A 26,324-nucleotide genomic window follows, 5' to 3' on the forward strand; every position below is an offset into this window, starting at 1 on the left:
TGAGCTAATTTGAATTGTGTTCAAGTTTATTATATTTTGCTGATCATTAGAAGCAAAATTAGTTAGGTATGCCGTTGTGTTAAATATGTCAGGAAGAATTGTAAGGGGTCGTCCATAAATGACGTAGCTATTTAGGGGGGAGGGGGATCTTTACGGGGCCCATATAGCCGTAGCGGTTAACGCGCAGCTATTCAGCAAGACCAAGCTGAGGGTCGTGGGTTCGAATCCCACCGGTCAAGGATCTTTACGGGTTGGAAATTTTCTCGACTTCCCAGAGCATAGAGTATCTTCGTGCCTGCCACACGATATACGCAAGCAAAAATGGTCATTGGCACAGTAAGCTCTCAGTTAATAACTGTGGAAGTGCTCATAAGAACACTGAGATGCAAGCTGAAATGCAGGCTCTGTCCTCTGTTTTGTTTGACTTATAAACTTGGTTTATAAACAACAGTCAAATTAAGAGCACTGCAAAAGTCCATTTGAATGTTACAACATTACAATAGGGTCCTAAACTGCCCATACTCGCATAACAGTCCCATATTATATGGGATTTCCTATATAAATGGGACTGTTATGCGAGTATGGGCAGTAAAGCCCTGTCCCAATTTTAGTGCCAAACGCTTACGTTCAGGCCAAAAACACATGTTTACTCAATTTTTTAATGTTTTTCATTTGTTTAAGTACAAAAAACATTTTTTTATGTTTTTAAAGATTTTGTCACACTCCTTGATTTGAACTCAAATTTTGGGTGTATTTTGTTTTCCGTGTCCCTTCCGAAGTGTCAGATAGGAACAACTCCAGTGTTAAAACTAAAACCCCTGTGATATTTTGTCGACTAAGCGAACGTCAAACATGATCTCAAGTGTCAAGGTTCATTTATGGATCCAATATTGAAATTAAAGTTTTAATATGATATATCCGTTATTTGAGCGAGAAGAATTGCTAAAGTAGTTGCAGTAATATGATCTTTCGTGTTATTAAATGAAAACAAGATTTCATTAACCATTTTAGGACCCTATTGCAAATTGTGGAGCACTATAACAGCTATTGCACAGGGTGTTCTAGAGTTTTCCGGAGCTTTGTCCTTCCTAATTCGTATAAAAGTCACGATCTTTTTATCATTGTAGTTTTCCGGTTGTATGAACTTGGACGGTAATTAAAATGTAAACAAACCAACTTTATGCTGTTCGACCGCACTTAAATTCCGATGCAAGTTGAAAATGTGATTCATTACGGGTTTCGTCATTTCAATATAAGGTTCAAAAACAAATGAGATATATGCAAAGGAAAGATAAACATGATTGTGGGCCGAATATTCTAGTTTTTTTTTTTATTTACACAACCTTCTTGAGTCGATGTTCCATGGTTCGATATCGACTTATGAAGGCAAAATAAAAATATTTTTTTATGGTAACTATAATGGTCCCCTAAAAGAGCTTTCCAAAGCATTCCTGTTCGATGACTCGATATATTAATTAGTCGATAGTCCCCTAATTACAATTCGATTCGTTTTAAATCTTTGACGATCGCCATCGCAGCACAAAGATCTATACAGAAATTGTAGCACTGGTTAATCGTGATTCAATAGAATATTCTAGAATTTTCAGTCAGGTTCTTCTCTCTAATTTATAGAAGCTTCTGGAACTTTTGAAATATTTCACAACAGCATTTAAGGCTGTAATTATTTCAGATTAGAATAACGGCACTATAACAATGGAGTATGGTTAGAGAATAAATTTGGGCGATTTTGCGTTCATAAATATCATGCGTGTCTCAGCTTATTATTCATACACCAATGGCATATTTAACAACAGAGAAATTTCTCTGTCCATGTTATCATTTTGCAATTGAACATAAACATTATTAATCTTTGAAAGAGGTTTTTGCTTGAAAATTCTTATGGAACGTGACTAGCCACGCTGGGTTAGCTAGTTTATCAATGAAATCATAATCGGTTTTCTGTGCATCGTAATACTATTATTTTCCTCTTATATGGAAATATAAGATCTTACAAAGAAGAACAAAGAAGTTTCGACAAAAACTTCCTAGAAAAGATGTTCTTCAAACATAAACAATATTTTTCACATACCAAAAATCCGAATTTTTCTGAATGAATTGTGTTTTGGTATACTCAACTATTATACTTGGCTCCAGACCTACCAATCTTTGACCATTCTAAACATTGTTCCTTATTCGTGTGAATTATAATTATTTTGATGGCTTTTTTGTTATAACACCATCGTGCAATAATATAATAGTCGAACGATACTGTATACAGAAAACCGATTACGATTCTATTGATATATTATAAAGATATAGCATGCACAAGGGGTCCACTTTATAAAATGAACAGTCCTTCAATAAGTTCTACAATAGGGAATGTGGCTACTCTGGTAGGTGATAAATTATTATGAATATACATTAAACTTGTTCAACACACGATGATTAACGCTTTACAGGAGACTTGACTGTATATCTTTATTTTGCTGGGGATAACACATGTTCACATGTTAATCAATAGCATGAGCAATCATGCATATGAAACGTAAAACCACATCGACTTTGGTTACTCACCATTTCAGTAGTAAGTTTGGAGCAGTAGATGCATAGTGTGCTAGTCGATCCGATGATTATGGTTCGAATCTGGTTTGCACCCTTTCGGTTTTTTGCGTATTTCTATACTTCCAATACATGCACTTAAAAGGCATATGTGTGGAAGTTTTATTTTTAATACATGTGTTGGTGATGCACGCACATGAAAAAAACTACACATGCGACATCAACCAGGATCGATCCATAGTCATGAGCGTGAGAACCAAATACTATACCACAGCACTAAACCCGCTTGTTGGTATGCGTGGTGCAAAAAGCATATCAAGTTGTACTTCCCCATTTGTACCGTAAAAACTGCTCGACTCAATGACCGGATTATCTGCCTATCAATAGACGCTCAAAAACGTCATGTCACTCAGAAGAACACTTTTCCGCCATCAATAGACGCAGAAAACGCCTATAATGACGGATTCAACTTTTGGGTGTACAAATTTCTCTACCCTTACATGAATTACTCACACTAGCCAAACTTAAATCTTGGCCCGAACTATCACGCTGTTGTTCACAGACTAGACGAAGCATACAAAATGAATGAAAATGTGGACCATGTCATCGGGTGTTGGGGTAAGTGAACGTATTGTTGATGTGCACACTTGAAATGCACATGTGTTTTTTTACAAATTATAAACGTGAAATGTTATCTTATGAAACAATTTCTAGCTTACTTACTTGGTTACTAAACCGACTTTTCTGAAAATTGCCATTTATTTTCTTAGATCTCATGCACATGTTTTGCTAATTTCTCGGTTTTGTGAATCTCGTTAGAATGCTGATTAGATTTGGTGTTTTAAATTGAACATGTAAACCATGTAGTAACTTCATAGTTTGATAGATACCTAAATTATGCTACGATTATGATGTGATATCTCATATGAAGTGATCATAAACGGCTGGTATACTTAAAAAAATAAATAATAACTCCATAATGGATACATTTACCCTATACTCTTACATCATACTACTGTTGTTTAGTGCTTTCTACTTACTCAAAAAAAATTTTAATTACAAAGCTGATTATATAGATTTCTATTTTATATATTTTTTCCTCCTTCTCTTTACAGTTTTTCGATTTGATTGAACGGAATCCAATTGCGTCCTCGAATTTAAAGCTACGATCGTTGACCATATTCGCACCAACGAATCAAGCGTTCCAGCGATATCTAGGCAACAAAACGTTGGTGCAGTATCATATGTGTAAGTATCTGATCAATAATGAACTATATAATTACAGGTTCTGATGTTTTTTTGCATAAGTTTTACAATAATAATCATATTTGTGTTATATTTTATATTGTTAAGCAGAGATGAACAAATCATTCAAAATAGTCGACTTTCAAAAATGTGTTTACAAATCACGATTCTTTTTAAAATAGTCACAATTAATGATTAATTATCCAATTATTTTAACCAGAATTTTTTAGCATAAAAATACCATAAATTCTATTTTTGAGCTGGTACTCTAGAGAAGTATAAAGCCAAGTAGCTATACAAAAAACGATCTCTTACAAAAACTAACATTTTTTGTACCTTATACATGATTCATTTTTTAGTTAATAGAATCAGTCACTAAATCGATCGTAGGAGTCGTTTCACTTTCGTAACTGAGTCACCTACGGTTCGCTCTCATTATTGGACGAATTTACCCATCTATATTGTATGGTCAAGTTTCCAATCCTAGATAATTGAAAAAAAAGTAAAACCGTGGTAATCATCGACTGTTCTCTCAGCATCGTTCAGGTATTCATCGAAGGATTACATTCATTTTAAGCTCAGTTTATAGTGTGATTCGTATGACATTTGTTGGTTTATGGCAAAAGGTCGAAAGACAAAACGCTGAAAGGACAGAAGGTCGAAGAATTGCTTGCTGGGAAAGATTTTCTTCTTTTTTACGACCTTATTTATCGTTTCTGATTAATATTTGAGCTCTCTTTACATATTCATTTGATTGGGAAACAATGGAGTTTAAAAAAGTGGCATTCAAACCAAAATTTCTTTTCAGTTTCGTGTTGAAAACAGAACACAGATTGAAAAGCGCTTCTAATCTTTATTTTTATTGGTATAATTTATCAAAGCTACAACAAGAATTGTTTAGATTTTCTGAAGCTTAATGGTTGTGATTTTATCGCAAAATAAAATGATGATACTAATTTTTTTCATCGTATTGCAAGCGCATGAAGTCGAAAAAGGGCGGTCATGATTAAAATTAGCTCATGCCTAGAAATGGTTGTCCCTAAGCCTGGTATTGAGAAATACATTTGCAAACTTTTTTGATTTTCAATTGATAAACTTTTCTTTGCTACATATTTCCAAAGCACTTCAATAAAACCTACATTTATTTATTTTTTATTATTCGTTGTATCCTGAAGAAAACTGTATAACATGATTTCCTAGGAAAATCACCGAATCAATTCTTGAAGAAATCCTTGCATTGAATGTTGGCTTGAGTCCTGGGAAAGATTATGATCTGGAGTAATATCTGTAAATCATGGAATAACAACTTTTAAAGAGGACAGAATATACAAAATTAATTTGTTAGAATTCTGTAATAATTTGTAGAGGAACTTCTGAAAGATTTCTTAGGAAATCTTCAAAAAAACACATGTCGTCAAATCATCAGGATCCCTAGAAAAATTCTATAGTTTTTTATCACTTGAAAAATGTTCAAGACATGTTCCTTGAGAAAATGCCAGGTGGAATTCCAGGAGAAATTTCCGCGAAAATGCCTTAATACATTCTGAGCAAATTCCTAGAAGAAATCCTCTGAAGATTCCTGCCAAACAAGTCTTGGAAATATTCTCGGGTTATAACTTATAGCTCAAACACATTTCCGTAATTATTATGGCTCTGAAGCATCCAAAACTTATGCAGTAGTCCGAGAAATAATTACTGTAACATTGTTATTAGTTTCATGATATGTTATACTCTTTCATCTAGGTCATCACTCCCTTTGAAAGCTGGATATTCATACATACTTAAATCGACCCTATAATTTCTATGAAAATCGGGAAGAAAGATTTGTATTGGTCAATGTTGCATTAGTTTTAGTTTTGTTTTTAATTTTAATTCTTATCTAAACAAATCGGATTGTGGCAATAAATTATCTAAATGAAACTATCATTATGGTGTTTCGTCAAATATATCAAAATTCATGGCTTACAACCGGCAGAATTACTTTGGTAAGTAAATTCTGACTTTTGTTGTTAGTTCGAACAACTAAGTGAGTTTCTGTTGCGAAAAAAAATATTTTTCCGCCCTTTGATAATGTGTATGACTGGGAGTACTCTCGGAAATATTCAAAATGTAATGAAACTCATGATATGGTGAATATTTTGTATAACGGTTTTAAAATTTGATCATTATTGTATCTCAGATTTTTCTAACGAGTGTAAATGTCACAACAAAACTTCACACCTTTCAAAATAGGATTTTTTCTGCTTAAGTTAAGGGTTTTTTTCTTTCCTTATCAACGAGAATTTAAACCCTAGGCTAGTTAATTTTTAAACCTACGACTTTACTTCCCTTTCGAAATAAGTCGTCACTAAAACTTCTTACGTTATAAGTGACTATCTTGAGGATGGGATTCGATTCATATGACAAACGATGACTTTAAGGACATGTGAGAGCCGATATTTTTCAAAATTTTAGTTTTTCTGCAGAACTAAACTATAAATTGTTGGTTGTGCTTATGAATGTTACGACTTACGATTTTTGTCTTAAATTACGAACATGACTAATATTCCAAACACTTGACTTTTCATACCGATTTTTCATAAAGACCAATCAAATTTCATCATAGACGATCAGTTTTACTTTGACTGAAGTACACTACATTCAAAAGTGTTAAAAATGTCGATTATTACCTTCGAAATCACCACTGTTCGGAATTTGAGACAAAACAGTACTTAAAGCAGTCAATTTGGTCAGTAAATGAATGGGAACTATAGAAGTATGGCCAATTAAACAGCTCGCATTAAAGAATTATCACAACTCCAAGAGTCCAAAAAAATTTCAAATACAAAAAATTCGATTTATAACTAGACACCATTTACTGCAAAATAAATAATATATTCAAGTGAAACATTTCAACAAAATCTTCATAAAAATCGAGTGTTCGGAATCAGAGTAGGGTTCGTGTTCCCTTAGTGGACTAATCGCACTAGTGGCTTTTTACGGCCGTTTTGCTATAAATCTTTTCAAAATATTTTTTTGACATGAAGGTCAGGAGCTATTTATCTAAGTACCATTGAAACACATTTTGATTTTGTTCAAAAAATGATCGAAATAATTAGTTTTGCTTAAAATTTGAGCTCCCTTGCGCCTATAGTAAACCTATTGTTCCTATAGTAACACTACTGAGAGAAAATGTTTTTTATTATACGAAATAATCAATGAATTGAGAATCCACACTTTGAGGGAAAAATATAAAAGCTTTGTGAAAATAAGGTTTTAATTAGTATTTTTCCAACGCCGTGATGCTAGTGCTACTATAGGAACAGAAATTAGAGATAGTGCTACTATAGGCACATGTATTCCTATAAGGGCACACGCGATAATATCAGGTATCAGAAGGCCGGCTCCAAAGGCACGTTCCCCGCCATTTGGGAGATTTGTGCCATCGCCATATTCGAGCCTATTTCATCATCTACCCGATGGGAGAGGAAAGGGAAGGGAAAGATGGGAGGAAATAGGAGTGGGGTCCCTTGAAGAGGGAAGATCGCATAAGCGAATTGAGAGCATGTAGCACCATACCACTATGGGTTCGAACAGCGCCCTTAAAAGGGCACTGCAAAACGCATGAGCGTAAAGAGAGCCTATAGCTCATTACCACAGCGGGTTAAGAATAACAGAATGTACTGAAGATTCAGTTTCACTTAATAAATGTTTACCAAATAATTGGAATCGCATTTGCGCAAAAATTGGACAGTTGCATATCAGATGATACGAAGTTCCATAATCGGAGTCACAACTATCACACACAAATGAGTCAACACGCTGAATATTTGCCATGTGATAGTTGAGTCGGCAGTGGCCTGTCAACGCTCTGACCAAGAGACTGCAATTCTGCTTTGACAGATTTGTTAAATACTTCGCCACCCTTGGAGATGGCTCAGTTATATACAATTTTGTTTGATGACAAGACTCCAAACTATTCCAATATTGCTTGTGCTGAGTTGCCGCCCTAGAATTAATCTGAAGCTTCACCCAGCACTTCGAAATTGGAATAGCCGGCTCAGGGCCAATGAAGTCATGCGATGCTCCATCGCGAGCTAGCTCATCAGCCAATTCATTTCCAGAGATGGAAGAATGACCAGGTACCCATACAAGGTTTACAGAGTTGACTGAATTCAGTTCCTCAATTGAGTTCGACATGCGATAACAAGCTTCGACCTTGAGTTGGCCGAAGCAAGAGCTTTTATAGCAGCCTGACTATCTGACATACTTTACAAACAGCCAGACGTCCACTGCTCCTGTGAAGGGAGTTGTGTAGAAAATTTACCTATAAGCAAAGTGACAAGCAATTATGACATCACTCGAAGCAAGGACAATTGTGTCCCAACTCACCGGAAGTGGAAACATCCGAAATACTAGGATTTGCAATGGACGGAGAGAATCCATGGAATTTGGCCACAACTAATTCCCAGTGTATGTAGCGATGATCAGATAATGATTCATCATCTGATACATGCCAATTCGTCAACTTGTGACCGATTCTGTTCGAGCAGAGCATCATGTCTAACACTTCTTCTCTAGCAGATACCATGAAGGTTGGGCGATTCCCTAAAATAAGTAATCCAAGATTTGAACTACTTAAGCACTTTATCAGACTGGAGCTTATCAAATTGATAGCTGAACTGCTCAACTGCTCCAGATGATGTGATGAGTATCAGCATCACTGCCTACAAGGAGCAGAAGGCCATTTCATAGGCAGTGAACGACAACTCGTTTGAAATCATCCATTGGGGATGGTTCATCATGTGGTAAATACACATCATAACGAAAGACGTATTTCCTATTGAGGTCACCAACAGAAATATCAATTGTGACAGCACATACATCTCTAGTTATTAACTCAGAAATGAGTCTAGCAACGATAGCGCTATTTTACGAACACGCATGCACGAGGCATGGCACGCGAGTTTGCCATTTCAAGTTTGCTGAAAGTAGCAAAAACTGGGTCCACTAGGTTACCTAGATAAAAGTTCACAAAAGTAAGGTTTTTGAACAAGCGCCATTTGAGCTGTAGCATTTGCATGAGTCTACAAAGACTGATCATTGCTGATATTTTATGCTGAAGATTGGTCTAACAAAGCTATCCTAACCGTAGCCACTACCCAAACTAGGCAGGATTAAGCTTTTTGCAATCTCAGAACGAAAAAGACCAGCAGCGAAAAAACCATATCGGTATCTCTTAAAAGTCGCCAAAGGCGAAAAGCACAAAACACACTGTGTAATACGCATAATGCGAAACCATAGAGGTGAAAATTTAAACTAAGTTACAACGTATTAATAATCCCACCCTTATTTAGCCTCAGGCTTGAGACTGAAGAAGGGCAGCCAATTATCTCGGAGAAACACAAGGTCACCTGCACCATTGCTCCGGGTAGCACAGGAAGGGCATAATACTGTAGAGGGCGCCCTGATACTCCACAGGCTCCGTTTGCGGTTAGGTTTTATTTAGACCCCCCTTAACCATTCATTCTTAGGCACGGTAAGTTAGCCAATTGAAACAACCGCTACCGACACTACACGGCTATCTAGGCTGATCGGGAAAAGGAAGCTAACATTGATGATTAACTCCTGACGTGCCCAAACAGCCCTGAAACAGTAACACTACTGAGAGAAAATGTTTTTTATTATACGAAATAATCAATGAATTGAGAATCCACACTTTGAGGGAAAAATATAAAAGCTTTGTGAAAATAAGGTTTTAATTAGTATTTTTCCAACGCCGTGATGCTAGTGCTACTATAGGAACAGAAATTAGAGATAGTGCTACTATAGGCACATGTATTCCTATAAGGGCACACGCGATAATAAATACAAACAAATGAGTTTTAGTAGTTTTCATATTTTCCCCTCAAAACCAAGATAAAAAGCTTTCAGATGATAAAAAAATAATTACGCTAGCGTTATTTTTCGATTTTATACGAATATTTGTTCTAAGCTAGGCGGCTATTGGTACATCGACCCTATGTTTGTAATTTGAAACAAACTTGCAAAAACTTTCTTGGTGGGCTTGGTGGCCTTGCAGTAAGCGGCGTCAATCATTTAGGCATATTGTGCCACGAAGCGTGGGTTCAATTCCCACTCCAGTCGATGGAAACTTTTCGTCAAACGAAAAATTCATCACTGGACTACTGGGTGTTCCGTGTTGTCCGTTGCCTACACGTAAAAAAATCCGTTCTGAAATTCGTGAACAAAATATCATAGGTAACAGAACGCAAACCTTATGCAGATTTGTGATTTAGATCCTGTCATCGTGATTCAACACATCTAATTTTCATTAACTGTTTTCACTAGTTTGGGAGCAAACTTCTTGTCTGCATTCTGGCATCTTCGTTTCGTAACGCTCAGAAAACCATGATTTTCAAAATCACGATACCGTAAACCCAAAAAATAATATTTGTGATTTGGTTCCTGGCAGCTCAAATTCGGTTCACGCGCGCTGTCAATAATAATAACGCATGCACAAAACCTAGTAGTCAACAAAACAGACCCGAGTGCAGAGTTAAATTTAGTATAAACTAGTGGTCCCGGCAAACTTCGTCTTGCCATCAAGTAGGCTGTTGGAAAACGCCATGAAACGTCCCATACAAAATTATAGTTCCGTTCACTTTCGTTTTTTCGTCTTTCCCGGTGAATATCCTGAACTTTTTATACACACAAACACGTCGGAACACTTCACGAACACTTAACTGAAAAAAATGTCAAAATCTGGTGGGCTGTTCGCAAGCCGTTTCGTGACATACATACATTTATATAAATTTTACGGCCACGATGTTACTAAGTCCTTCAATAATCGTCGCTTTCACTTTTATGTTGCAAACACCAATCAAATAATATAATTTAAGCACGTTTTCGTTGACTGAATGTTACGGAACGTTCGTCACAGTTTTGTGAAATTGAAGTAACACTTGCAAATAAATTACATCAAAATGGAGGAACATTTTTGTTTTTATTTTTATTTATTACCTGGCAATGTTAACTAGATTACAAAGGAAATAAAATGATCAGCAATGTTTACAGTATGAGTTATTTGAAAAACCATACATATGAACATTCAATTTTACTTCTAATTGATAAATATTATCAGAGTGTCCGGATATTGATACCATCCGAATTTTGATTCACCACGGTATCATCTTTCTACGATTTCTTCAAGCGGTCTGTGATCAGTTCAGCAGGCGTTACGGATGATTTGTGGAACTTTATTCCCGAATCTGTGATTTATGTTCATGGTGTATTTTCATGAACCGAAAATATGCTTGTTCCAGGATTCGTGACTAATAGTGCCTATTTTTGGGAACGGTTTTATTTGCGCGTAATATTCGTGATTGTTCAGTCTGTGCAACCTTTGGCTGAAGGCGGTGTAAATTGTCTTTCTTTTTAAAAACTGTGTTTCGTCATCAACTATAACGTCGAAAACATCATGTGGTGCAGATGAATTAAAAACCACCTCTAAATTTTCAAGTGCACAAATCTAGAGAACTAAACAAATTTTTGACGCAATTGGTAGTTTTGTTCTTCAAACTCATACTCTTGAAAATTCTAGATATGGCTTGGTTTGGTATAATTTTAAAGCAAAAAATTGAGAAACTTCAAGGCATAAGTACATATTTTCAAAAGTGTCGCGGAGCACCTGCCAAGACGAGCACGATATGAAACCCACTGATTTCATGTTTATGAAAAAAATTTCTTTGCCAGTGTGCCGAGAAAGACAGAGCAATCGTCAGTTTTCATCCCTCTCGGATTGCGTGCTCTCATTGCCTACACTGCCCAAGATTATGATATGGGCCAAGCAAACGAGTTGGTTTCGTGTCTCGTTGAGTTAAGTGAAGCTGAAAGTGAATTGTGACTGCTCAGTCAAGGATGATGGAACAATTATTTGGTGAGCTTGTTTTACACTTTTATTTCAAATCAGTAAAATATGTAGAGTAAGGTGGGGCAAAAGTTCGACCTTAGTGGTATAATCAAAGTTTCCAGGAAAACAATAGCAGTTAAAACAAAACAAATACTATACAGTGAATCTTCAACATATTGGCTATAATTTTGCTGAACAAACTTTTGTCAAACTATTTACCCATTTTTAGTTATAACAGTTTCAAAATTGATTGTCTTATTCGAACTTTTGCCCCACCGGTGGGGCAAGAGTTCGAATCTAGTGTGGGGCAAAAGTTCGCTGGCTAAAACACAAAATATTGATCCTTTTATGACAGGCATACTTTACACCAGCCGTAAACTTAAGTTTGACGAAAAATACACACTAAATTTTCATCAAAAAATTGCCCAAAACCGGGTTAATTGCAATATACTCAAAAATAGCAGTTTTTCGCAAAACTAAGTGGAAATGTAAAATTTTGGTGACAGTTTTAACACGATCAGACAAATTTAACTGAATTTGAAGATAATATGTGGATTTTAGGCAATTTGCAAATTTTTCCATGATTTTATACATGGGTCGAACATTTGCCCCGCTGATTCGAACTTTTGCCCCACTATGGGCCAAAAATTGTTTTCAAGCATTTATGCAAAAACTAATACACCTCAAAGCAACCTTATGATAGGTCTAGAAACACCCTTACATAAAATATTGAAAAAGATTTTATCTTCAATTGGTTCCATGCTACGATAGTATGACCAAAAATTACAATATTCACGTCGAAAAACAACAAATAGCCATAACTTTTCCAAATCTCAATCATTTTTTTATGATATTTGGATTGAAAGTCCCTTACTTAAATAGCATTCAAACCACCATGACATTTATAAGATTTGTTTTGAGTTGAGCTAGAAATCTTAAAAAGAAACTCTTACCCCACTCGAACTTTTGCCCCACTTTACTCTATGACTGTACATTTAATTATTACAACGGTGGGGCGTAAATATGATTTTTCAAAAAAACTATGAATGGTTCGTCACTGTGAGTGTCATGGCATGAACTCAGTCATAAATTATTTATGTTTTACATTTTTTTTTAAATCCGCCTTTTTTTACCTTTAGTTTTTTTCTAATGAAAAAAACTTTGAATTGTTCGGCACAATAAGAGTGTTCTGTGATGGTCCAGCCAATCGAATTTATGAGTAATATATGAAAACACATGCTTTCGTCATGACAGCTGTAGGAACGTTGCGAACGAACTTTGAATGGTTTGTCACCTCAAGTATTATTCAGTTTATACCAATTGGAAATATTATACTTATGACAATGTGTATATCTCACAAATAATAGTTTATTATGGTCTAATCGCTCATCAAAGTAAATCCTGTGTCCCAACGATCCTCCCCATTAACAAACATCCCTCCCATTAACCTTTGTGGAAATGCAGAGGTAAATACGGTCCCAAATAGCAAAGGTTACACACTGATATTAGAGGGCAAAGGTTACACACTAATATTATTAGCCGAGTGGTTAGAGTCCACGGCGAAGCCATGCTGAAGGTGTCTGGGTTCGATTCCCGGTCGGTCCACAAATTTCCGTAATGGTAATTTCCTTGACCTGGGCATAGAGTATCATCGTACCTGCCACACAATATCATGTAGGAATATCAACCATTGATATGTGTAGTTAGTCTAATCCAAGCTAAGTTAGGTTTATAAAAAAATATCCTTGTAAAAAATATTGATAAAATTCTCCAGAACACGCTGAAAGAAATCTAGAGCAAAATAGGTGGTATTTCTTTCTAAGAGTCCCTCTATTCTAAAGGGGTTTATGGAATTATTCAAGGAACACCAGAAGCATCGAACATGGAGCTATTTAAAAAATATCTACAACTCCTAAGCTCTAGATATTGTAAGAAAAATAAGGATCTATTGAGCATGCAAAAATGGTCAATCGGCAAAGAAAGCTCTCAGTTAATAACTGTGGAAGTGCTCATAAAAACAATAATCTGAGAAGCAGGCTTTGTCCCAGTTGGGACGTAATGCCAGAAAGAAGAAGAAGAAGAAGGGTTATGCTGATAAAAATGTTTATTTAAACTTGTTTAGTATTGTTTCAAATCGACATACAAAAACCGAGTGTTCGGTTTACGAGTCTGTTCGGAATTTGAGAAAATATGTTATCACGTTTTGAATATTTTTGAAGTGAAAAAATGTACCTGTCGGTAGAGGGGTAATTACCTGGAATTGCAGAACCCAATTGTTATTGGTAAATTCTCTTAAGACAAAATGGCGGTCGGAAAATAAAACTCTATGGGAAGAGTTTATCCCCCAAGAAACATCAAAATATATCTAACAACAAGTAACCAATGAACCAATGATCATAATCGACACAAATTTTGAAAATGGAAACGTTTTTGAAATTATGTAAAAATGAGCATGAGCATGATTGATTGCCCACAGATGCTACTCCGTTATTGCAAGAACAGCTGTACTTACACAGGGAACCAACAGATACTACTCGGGATCAGTAGCATCCTCAATGTGTAAGTACTGGTGCTCTCATTATTATAATAAATAATAACGGCTGCGTCCGAATGCAGGTCAATTTGAGGATAGGAGGGAAATGTTAACGTATTACTTGCTTTATGGAAGCCGAGGGGTCCTCTGCACTTCCTCAAGTAAACACTGGGAGTTTGGATATGGGGGAAGGATTCGTTTTGGTAAACGATAAATATATAATTTGAAATGAATGCGCCTAACCGGATTCGCGATATTACTCGATAAACGAATTGAACGCCAAATAAGTGTTCGTCACTCGCCCTCATAGGAGCAAGCGACAAGATCAAAGGATCAAATACTACTAACGCGTTCCGCGACCCGCGGCCGCGATACTATTCCACAGTGCCACGCGAGCGACGTCCAACACGATTAATTCTGCCCTCATCACCCGCTCCCGAAGAAGCAAGCGTCAAGGTCGAAGGATCAAACAGAACTCGTTTTTGAAATTATGTAAAAATGGTGTAAAAACTTTTAATTTTAATTCAACCGCAAATATGACTCCAATAATTCAAATTACTTTTCGAAAAAAATTAACAGGTCAAATATAGATGGTCTAGCGATTAAAACGATTGGACGATTAACTTGATTTTATTATGGTAATCCCCATACTTTGAAGAGCTTGTGCAGCCTTAGTTTTCATCTGAATGAGCTCAAATATTGAAAGAACACTCAGAATGTTTAACCTGCCAAAAAGATACTATAATAGCAAATGATGAATACTAGAAAACTTCGTCATCTAGTTTGGAAGCATATGGCTATATTACAAACCATAAGGACTGTTCATTTATAAAGTGAATACCTTGTACATGCTATATCTTTTTAATTTATCAATGAAATCGCAATTGGTTTTCTGTACATTGTTTGACAAATATTGTACAACATTGTGATAATAAAAAAGACACCAACATAATTAACTTTCACACTGAAAAGGCACAACGTTTAGAACAGTCGATTTTTGGAGGTTATAAAAAACAATGATTATTAGAAATTGGCTAGAAAATTCGACAATCTATATTTTTTATTTAAAAAAAGGCTTGTTCTCCGAAAGCATGTTCAATTAGCAGATAAGCATAAGCATTTAGAGTGGTTCAAAAAATCGATTTTGCTCCACACCGCTCATTCGATTCTAGATCAAATTCTGAGTCTTCTCCCAAAATTTGAGCTCATTCGGATGAAAACTGAGACTGCACAAGCCCTTTGAAGTTTATATGGGAATTACTATGGGAAAAGCAAGCAGTTCATTCAATCGGTCATAGTGTTTGCCCATGTGCTCTTGAGAATTAGAACTACGTTGATACTGTGGGATACAATAGTCAGCTACAACTTTGCCGAAGACCGTTTTTAAATCGGACGCCCCAGTAATTAGTTATTGATTTTTGAATGAGTTGTAAAACTTTGGCTATAATTATTGGGCTGTCCTGCGGGCATCACTGGATATATGCAGTAAAACATAGTAGCCATGATTTGTGCGTGCTATCTTTCGCGCCAGGTGCAGCAATGTTGCCTGTTCAGAAGTTGAATGAGCACTGCTGAAGAATTTGTGACTGGATATAAATCAATAACTAATTACTGAGGCGTCCGATTTGAAAACGGTCTTCAGCAAAGTTGTAGCTGATGAATGTATCTCCTAGTATCAACGTAGTTCTAATCCCCAAGAGCACATGGGCAAAAACTATGACCGATTGAATGAATTGCTTGCTTTTCCCATAGTAATTCCCATATAAACTTCGAAGGACTTGTGCAGTCTCAGTTTTCATCCAAATGAGTTCAAATTTTGGGAGGACACTCAGAATTTGATCTAGAATCGAATGAGCGGTGTGGAGCAAAAACGAATTTTTGAACCACTCTAATAAGCATAGATGACCGTACAATTCGTAGTTGCTACTCCGTGATTGACCAGAGCAATCGAAGTTGCACAGGGAATTAATGAATGGGGCTTGGGATTAGCTTAAAATTCTTCAATGTGCACAAATCGAGAGCTCAAATTTTAAAAGTTAAAAACAGCACCGGCCACGTCCTTATGGTCATCGGGGAAGGGAAGGAATGTTAGTGTGACTACCGTTGTTACAAGAGACCGAGATTACCTCTGCATCTCCACGGTTGTCATGGAAAGGATATTGGGTTAGTTGTAAGGTAGAGATCTAGAAGTCACCAATGTTCGGTGATGCGATCCGTGATATAATTACGCCTAACCGGATTCGCGAAATAAATCAATAATCACATTGTATGCCGGACAAGTATTCATCGCTCGCCCTCGCCAGAGCAAGCGACACGATCAATAGATCAAACACTACTAAGCGATCGCGGCATTTTTTCACTACTACGGGAACACGACGCTCGTCATGTTTAATCCTGCCCTCATTGCCCGCCCCAGCAGGAGCAAGCGCCAAGGTCGAAGGATCAAACACTACTCTCGAAAGCATGTTCAATTAGCAGATTGCTAAAAAGTATCTAGTTATTTTTGAAGCAACAATTTTCCAGATATCATAAAATCATTTTTCATCAATTTAAAAAAAAAAATATTTTAAATGATGATATGATTAGAATTATTAGGTTAAAAATACGTCCTGACGAAGTTAAAGAGTTGCTTATTTAGTACTCACGTCACATTTAGGCACAATAGAAAATTAAATGCTTTATTTCCAGAAGCTGTTGAGCAAAGAAGATCTTCTGGAAATAAAGCATTTAATTTTCTATTGTGCCTAAATGTGACGCACAATGAAAAGCACAATGACAATCATCAAAGTTAGCAACACTGCTGTAACGAAATCGAATTTATTTTCCAAGTATTATTTTCAATAACACATCTAAGATGAGCTATCAAAATATTCGGAGAAAAACGCTTGAAATTTGCTGTGGATCAATGAATATGCTAACAAGATTTTAAAAGTATGAGACTTTTAAATAAAACTACTATAAAAATAAAAACGCGCATAACAATGCAGTTAAAACTCACGATTTGGCTCTCTTTTATACAAATATAGTTTCTTTATTAATCCAAACCAAGTTAAAACACGCTTTTTACTTAACTTTTTTGCTGGGAGCAAAAGGATGGTGTTTTAGCAAATTTGACCATAAAGGATAAATCAATAGAGTGACCCAGTGGCACAGAATAGTGGAATATTATTGATGTTTTTAAAGCTCTACCTTTTGTCGAGTAATAAAGTATACCAACATACAATTTCTTCATAAATATGAGGTTTTTTGTTATGCGAAAAATAATGCTTAACATTGACGAACAGTTTTTCTTCGGAGTTTTCGGAAAAACTATTTAGTTCTTCAACCAAAAGCATTTTGTTAGATGTTATATTTTCATAATATGGTAGAATAATAGTTGAACGATGCACAGAAAACCGATTACGAATTTATCAATAAACATAAAAGATTTAGCATGAACCAAGTGTCCACTTTATAAAATGAGCAGTCCTTATTGATCATTTTTTTAAATGCTTGATATGACTACGATGACGATTTGCTTAAAGATCAACATATAATCAGTTCGCAGGTCAGTTTCATTGTGATATTGTTCTGATATTTCTAAAACTACATTATCCACGTATAGCAATGATCAGTTCAGCTGTGGTTCCATTCTGGTACTTATAGCACTATTTCTATTACGTAAACTTTTTCAACATCAGCTAAAGATAATCGAAAAGCACTAAGAGCATCTGTATCCTCGCTGCTCAACGGCAGAACTGAAATGGAAGCTTGTTAAGAGGATTTATAGTCTAAACAAATTTTTCCAACATTTATTCATCCAATAGAAACTTTATCATAGCACACTTAGATCGCTGTCATTTCCACCACCACATCTGAGTCGGATAGCAAAGAAAAACTTTTGAAAAATTAAAATCGATTCGCATTCGATTGAACCGAGGCAACCGGATTAGTGGGAGATGGGAACCAAACAAAACCAGAGCAAAATGAACATTGATAGACTGTGTGAAACATGAAAAAACTAAAGCAAAATGAAGGAAAGATGAACTAGGGATCACATGTGAACAGACGGACCACTTGAAACAATTCACAGATTTAATCATTGGCAAAGACAAATTACCGCCCACCTCCTACTTGGTCATCTGGTGCATATGTATTCACAATTTCCATTGTCTTCGTCAGTGTTCATGAATTCGAAAAAAAATGTCATGACAGTCAATTAACTTCATTTATTCAGTAAATTCAGAGGCACTGAATATCTTATGCTCTTACCTGTTTTTTTTATAACACTGTGTGTTTAAATTATATTTTTACCAAACATTTTAAGCTATAAGGGATGGAATCGAATGCACACTGATTCTTATTTGATTGACTTACAGATAACATTAGTTTCAAAACAAATAATGAAGAAATTGACATCTAGCATTTTGCTAAAAACTTTTTTGAAACCTAGAAAAATCCCTAAAAATGGCTTCTATTTGTCTGTGAATGCACCACAAATTTGCAACTCGGAGCCAATGAATGCACGCGCCTAGCGTGAATGTTGGGACAGAAAGGGGCAGAAACGCCATAGTGCATTCGACGAAATGGCAAAAGGGGAAAAGTTTAATTAAAATTTAAATTAACAGCTGCATTCAACGTTTTCCGATTCCCATTTTTACCCTCTTTGGATGAGCCGTTCATAACACGCGCGCAATTGGTTGGTGCTGTCAATCGAACTGAGATGGCTGACACACGGAATGTCTCCATTGGAAAACACTTGAGTTCATTCGAATTGAAAGAATATTGGTATTTTAGTGAACTCTACAGAAAAACGAGCTACAAGGCATTACTATTAAGTAAGGTAGAGATGCTATCATCATTTATAGGCCTATAAAACATCAACTTTTTTCGTCATTTGAAACCATTGTTTGGCAAAATTTTTGAAACTTCGGGTGTTTCTGTTGAAATACAGCTTGGTAAATATACGTTCATAGCTGACTATTTGCCTTTCATTGCACTGGGTAGCAATTTCATTCGCTTTGCACTGTTATGAGGAAATTGACTTGCAATAAGTAAAAAAAAAAAATAGTCGTTGATGACTTTAATGCTAAACATCGCTCATAGAATAAATCGGGAAGCAACTCCAAAGGAAAAAAAAAATTGATGAATACTCTTCAGGATATTTCTCAATTCAATACCCAAGATGTCCATGGCTAAGACCATAAGTGCCATGGCATCTGACAACAGTAACTTGTGGGGAGTATCTCGTTTGGATGGCATCGACTCCCCCAACTGATTACACTCAACCTTTTAAGAATTCTATCTATCCGCATCCGCAAAATTTCATCAAGACAAATTTAATTATATTTCTTCAACACAACCTGAAATGAAATTCATCTTTCTGCGAATGAAACAAAAAGCATTATTTCAACTGCACAAAATATCAAAAGCGTCATAAAAGCGCTTAACCCTCTGCTACCAACGTAGAATCCTTAGATTTGCACAGTTTCACCACCGTGATCCCCCGTATAGCAGGAGACGATGCGTAAATGTTGCAAATTCCATTCTGTTGCTCCTCACCCCTGTAACACAAGTAAAACACGGTAAAAACGTGCTTTTATTCAACCCAAAGGAAAAACAGTTGCCTTTCTGTCTTCTCTGGAGAATAATTCGTATACAAATCTATCTGTTCGCTTTATGTTCAACGGTGACTGTAGTAGGTATATGTTAGTAGTCGATGGGGAACTCCTACCGAATTAATTTATCTCGATAAGGAACAGCTTTCAGTGCGGTGTCCAATGTTCCATTTTGTTGTATATACAGTGCTGTTCTGAATAATAGCAGCGCATGTCGATTTTCATACAAAATGCTCAACTTTGACATGCTGTAGTTTTGTTCCCTTTCAAGCAATCGAGCTGAAATTTTCTCCACAGAACTACAAATATGATCAATTTTGTAACTACAAAATTTCAGTTTTTTCTGAGTCCCTGTCGAAAAGTGAGACACTAGATGAAATTTTTCTAAAAAATAGCAGTTTTTCATTTTAAAATTTTTCTTCTACAAATATTTTAAACTATTTCGGTTTAGGTGTAGGTGTAGGTGTAGGTGTAGGTGTAGGTGTATACAATTTAAAACTATAATGTCAAGCAGAAATTCAAATTTTTTAAAACTGCTATTTTTTCGAACAATTTCACCTAGTATCTCACTTTCCGACAGGGGCTTAGAAAATTTTGAAATTTTGTGTTTACAAAATTGGGCATATTTGTAGTTCTGTGGAGAAAATTTCAACTCGCTTGCTTAAAAGGGAACAAAACTACAGCATGTCAAAGTTAAGCATTTTGTATGAAAATCGACGTGCGCTGCTATTATTCAGAACAGCACTGTAATATACCTACCTTATTTAATATAGCTGTCTCACTACTATAAGAAGAACTTTTCTATAAAACATAATTGAATTTAATTATTTGTGAAATGTGTCCTCACTCGAACACGAATCATAATAATTAAATACCTTTCTGTCCAGCGGAGTAAAACTGTTGTTTCTGAGGGCTTTAAAGACCTAAACTACCCAAAGAAAGTCCCACCTGACGAAAAAAATCAAAAATGCCGGGAATCGGATTCGATAACTAGATGTTCGAAACCATTTCATTTTGTTTGCTTGTTGTTTTATTGACATCGTTTTCATATTATTTCTTTCAGCGAATGTGGCGACCACACTGGAACAACTGGGCCCAACGATAACATCGGATTACGATGGCAACCCGCCTATTTACGTTACTCGAAAACGCCAACCCAATGGCAGTGAGGATGTTTATGTCAATAATGCGAAAATTATTCGCAGCCGATCCAACGTGCAGCTATCGAATCAGTACGGGAAGAAACAGGTATGTGGTATATTTTTACGCATGAGCGCATCTTGTTTGTAACAGAAAAAAAAATCGGATACGTTTGTGAGTTTTAAAGGAAATGAACAAATGATGATGGAATGAATTAATTTCGACATATACTTATGAGGTCCATGTTGCTTTATGGTGAAGATGCGTCGAAGCCAACCCTCGAATTTTCAATAGCACAAATCTAAAGAACCGGACAAACACTCGCCCTGAAAATTTGATCGATTGGTCACCACCATCGAGTAACCAGTGAGTTAAATTTCCAGCCCAAACAGTTGTCTGGTTCTCTTGATTTATGCTCTTATTATTATTTATTTAGTTATTATCTAGACAGATAACACTGAACAAACCATTTCACGCCACAATACTCGGTTCGTGACCGCATCTCTCCATCCTCGGTTCTGCCTCACGCTCGACACCTTCTGGATACTGGGTTCGAAGTAGAGTTGGGTGAGGTCATGGTTCATCCTTCGCCGCCATACACCGTTTTCCTGCACACCGCCAAATATCGTCCTAAGCACCCGACGTTCGAAGACTCCAAGTGCTTGCATGTCCTCCTCGAGCATCGTCCACGTTTCATGCCCGTAGAGGACTACCGGCATTATGAGCGCTTTGTACTTGATACATTTGGTGCGGGTGTGAATCTTTCTTGACCGCAGCTTCTTGTGGAGGCCACAGTAGGCTCGACTTCCACTGATGATGTGCCTCCGTTTTTCACGGCTAACGTTATTGTCAGCCATCAGCAAAGGTCCAAGGTAGACGAACTCGTCGACCACCTCGAACGTATCCCCGTCTATCGTAACACTGCTACCTAGGCGAGCCCTGTCGCGCTCGGCCCCACCAGCTAGCATGTACTTTGTCTTGGTCGCATTCACCACCAGTCCAACCTTTGCTGCCTCGCGTTTCAGGCGGGTGTACAGGTCTGCCACCTTTTCAAATGTTCGGCCGACAATGTCCATATCATCCGCGAAGCAAACAATTTGACTGGATCTCGTGAAAATTGTACCCTAGCTCTCCGCATAACATCTTCTAGCGCAATATTGAACAACAGACACGAAAGTCCATCCCCTTGTCGTAGTCCCCGGCAGGATCCAAACGTAATGGAATGTTCGCCTGAAACCTTCACACAATTTTGCACATCTCAGCTAGTAGCACGAAGCCGTTGCGGGATGCGTTGACATTCTGATAGAACTTACGCGTTTCTTAAGGCCAGCACAGCTGTTCCATCTCCTCGTACTCCGTCTCCTCCAGGCGGCGTTTTTTTTCTCCCGAAAGAGGCGGGTCTGCTGTTACCGTTTCCGTCTATAACGTTTCACGTTCTGCCCTTGCTGCAGCATGACCGCCCGCGCTGCATTCTTCTCCTCCAGAACCTGCCTACATTCCTCTTCGAACCAATCGTTCCATCGACTCCGTCCCACGTACCCGACGTTGCTCTCAGCTACATGGTTGATGGCTGCTTTCACTGTTCTCCAACAGTCCTCAAGAGGGGCTTCATCCAGCTAACCCTCTTCCAGTAATGCAGTCTCGATGTGCTGTGCGTATGCAGCTGCGACATCCGGTTGCTTAAGCCGTTCTAGATCATACCGGGGTGGCCGTCGGTACCGTACGTTGTTAATGACGAAGAGTTTTGGGCGCAGTTTGACCATCACTGAGCGTTAAGATCTCCTACGATGATTTTGACTTCATGGCTGAGGGCTGTCCACGTTTATTATGCTGAAGTTGAAGAATCAGCCTTTGAGCCTCATTTTGCATATTCTCTCTTTGATCGGCCACAACCCGATCACGCGCCTTTGCATATCACCCATCACTATGAAAGCTGTTCCCAGCTCGTGTGTGTTGCCACAGCTCTGATAGATGGTATGGTTACCTCTAAACGTTCGCACCATTGGTCCCTTCCAACACACTTCCTGCAACGTTACGAGGCTGAATCCGCGGTCCTTCAGTATGCCGGCAAGTATACGTGTGCTCCCGATGAAGTTGAGAGATTTACAGTTCCACGTACCGAGTTTCCAATCGCTAGTCCCTTTACGTCACTGTGGTCTTCGCCGATTGTCCCGGCTCGCATTCTCTCATTGATTATTCCGTTGCTTGATTTTTTAGGGCTGGCTTGCAGGGCCTGACACCAACCCCCTCGATTTCCGGAGGACCATTAGTTAATTCTTCCAAGTCCAGAAACTTGAAAAAAATATATTTTGAGCCTTAGCTCCTCGTTTATTCACGGTTTACTAAAGACTGATTTACATTTTGTTCTTAACCTATGCAGTTAGCTCTGGGTTAGTCCTGGAACGTGGGAACCGTTTGGGATTGTTTATGTTGCAGTCCATTTTGCAACATTGTGTTTTTTGCTAATGGATTCTGATGAATCTGCGTGCGGGTGGCCCATAGCATCATGGCATTGGCAACATCGGTGATCGGCGTGATTTTAATAAAGGCGATTGTTTGGATTATCGAAGAAAGTGGTCTAGGATATGTCATCCGTCGTCTGATGAGATTGTGGGTACGATGGACTGATGATGCAGGCCGCGCTGTTGCTAACTCATTCCCCCTAAATGTTCGGAGGACCATAGTGCACAGTTTGGCTTAGAGTCCTACTCTGGCACTCGGACGATGATCATCCGCCCCTGACATGGGGAACATACGCTGTTGTGAGCCGCTCTTAACATGGAGTACAGACGCTCAAGGTTTGCAGAAGCAAAAGCATACCCCTTCCCTGTCAGCATACGACCAGAGTTCCCACCGGGGCTGGCTACCCGATGTTCCCTAAAATTACTCGTACCAATGATACGCCATGCTCAGCCATTTACTTCTTCGCCTTAAAATACACGGCTTTGTGTTCTTATGAGCATTTTTACAGTTATTACCAGAGAGCTTTCCGATTGATTATGCATTTGTTCATCATGTAGTAAGCACGACGAAACTCATGAGCATAGATGACCGTAGAATTCGTAGTTGCTACTCAGTGCATGGAAATTCAATGAATGGGGCTTGGGAATAGCTTACCATTCTCAAAGTGCACAAATCGAGAGCTCAATTTTAAAAGTCAATAACGGCGCCGGCCACATCCTTACGGTCATCGGGGAAGGGAAGGAATGTTGGTTAGACAACCGTTGTTACTAGAGATCGAGTATATCTTTGCATCTTCACAGTTGTCATGGGAAGGATATTGAGTTAGATTTAGGAGTCACCAATTGGTGTTGAAGCAATCCAGATATAATCACGGCTCATCGGATTCGCGATATAATTTGATATTCGTATTGTACGCCGACCAAGTGTTCATCACTCGCCCTACAAGAGCAATCAATAGATCAAACACTACACTAAAAAAATTCCGTTCACGCATCCGTGAACAGCTGTCATGAACTGTCGGGAACAACAAAAATACACCGTGAACTAGATCATGTTTAGATTAATGTATTGCCTGGTTCCGAGAACGTTCGTGACAACGTGACGGTAGTTCACGGCGTATTTTTGACAGCCTACGTTTTCCAGAATTCTTTTTTAGCGTGTACTAACGATCCGCGGTGGTTTCCATTTCACTGCGCGAACGACGCGTGACAATGTCGAACGATCAAACCCAACTAACAAAACTTTTTCACTTTTTCTCGAACGATGCACGACATGTTTGATCCTGCCCTCATCGCCCGCCCCCTCAGGAGCAAGCGTCAAGGTCGAAGGATTCAACACAACTCGTATTAAGCACAAAGCACCTCAATTATAAAAAGTCGAACAAATTTCCATAGCGAAAAGATTCTCGATCAGTGGTATTCGAACCCATGACTTGTTTTTGCTGAATATCTGCGCGTTTACCACTGCGGCTATATGAGCACCGCAAAAAGATTTTATGAAATTTTCAAATCAAGGTTGATTATTCGACACTTTTGATTATCTTTGATGTTCACTTCGTTGAAAAAAAAAAACCACTAGGGTTGTTACTATCTGACAAATCTCGGAAGTACATGGAAAACATAACTCACCCAAAATCTGTTTTCAAATCTATAGGTGTGGCATATACACAGAAACATGCATTGCAGAATTCGTTCTCATTTGATTTTGAATCACGATCAAAGCCAGCGAAGAAAAACATCCCATCTGTATCGGTCCATGATCAGAAACGATTCGCAAGTTGTAACAATATTGATAAATAACAGCAGCGAACGAGAGCCCCAAAGAGAGAGCAATGATAAGCCCCGTTTTTTTCATTCATTTACGGTTGAGGGTACGTGTTTTATTTTACTGACATGATAAGCAATTCCCGAACATCCTATAGCAAAAGTGACTTGTTTAAATGGATTCTTAATGCACTGTTATCCACCCGATTGAATCAGATCTGTAGCAGAAGATGATATAAAGACTCTCATGATGTGTTACGGATCATGATTGTTTCAGAGAGCGATAAATGAGAAATATTCTCAATTTTCTAAGAATTCAACCCCTGCACAGAAAATAAAGGCACTTGTTTTTGGACCCAAACCAATACAAACATTAGAAAATTCAATAAAAGTGTATTTTGAACGGAAGCTCAAGCATTTGGTACAAAAATTGAGGTAGTGTTTTAAATCCCTATTGTATTATAGGTTAAAGACGCACTTGTCTTTTATTTTGTCCAGTGTTCGGTTTACGCAAGTGCCCATTGAACATTTGAAAGAATGACTTTTTTAGTATTACATACCATACATATGCAAAGCATATGTTTTTAATTTGCACTAACCACCACCCTTTCTCTTCACTTTCCTTTATTACCCGTAATCCTTGTATGCTGTTGTATAGCTTGCGGTATTTCCCTCACAAGAAAAGCTTGATAAACGACTGAGGAAATAAATATTCAACTGACAAAAGCCAAACAAGTGCTGGGAGGCAAATTTTGTACTTGAAAATGTTATGTGCCTGTTTGCCAAAGAAAAAAAAACGCTATAAAAAAGTACAAGTAAACAGGGTTAAGTGCGTCTTCCATGCTTTCCTCGTTGCAATTCTGCCGATGTGAATCTAAAAGTTTCAAGTGTTTCAGTTTGCCAGCTATGTAAGTTTTCTTTTCGACTGAGAAGAGGGCATTTGTAAGTTTGCATGCTAGTTGGCACAAATTAAATAATGTTTAACGCTGTTGAAAAATTTCGCTCTGGGAATTCTTTGCCAAGTAGGGTAACGATTGTACTTTGGGCAGATTAGAAATATTAGAGGATTTCAGTCAAAATTAATTTACTGTATACTGCAGATATAGCTTACCATATGAGGGGCCCAAACGCAA

The 26,324-nt window shown here is 37.5% G+C and overlaps 1 protein-coding gene across 7 annotated transcripts in view; it reads left to right on the plus strand.

Moving 5' to 3' along the window:
• Nucleotides 1-26,324, plus strand: part of LOC5576900 (fasciclin-1) — a 529,370-nt gene that overhangs the window by 432,957 nt on the left and 70,089 nt on the right. For all 7 annotated transcript variants that reach the window (XM_021847522.1, XM_021847533.1, XM_021847549.1 and 4 more), the window contains 2 exons: nucleotides 3,675-3,807; nucleotides 20,889-21,073. In XM_021847522.1, coding sequence (XP_021703214.1) covers nucleotides 3,675-3,807; nucleotides 20,889-21,073 — 318 coding nt within the window. The remainder of the gene's footprint in view (nucleotides 1-3,674; nucleotides 3,808-20,888; nucleotides 21,074-26,324) is intronic.

The sequence above is a fragment of the Aedes aegypti genome, chromosome 1 (genome assembly GCF_002204515.2).
Source record: "Aedes aegypti strain LVP_AGWG chromosome 1, AaegL5.0 Primary Assembly, whole genome shotgun sequence".
In the NCBI taxonomy this organism is placed as follows: Eukaryota; Metazoa; Arthropoda; class Insecta; order Diptera; family Culicidae; genus Aedes; species Aedes aegypti.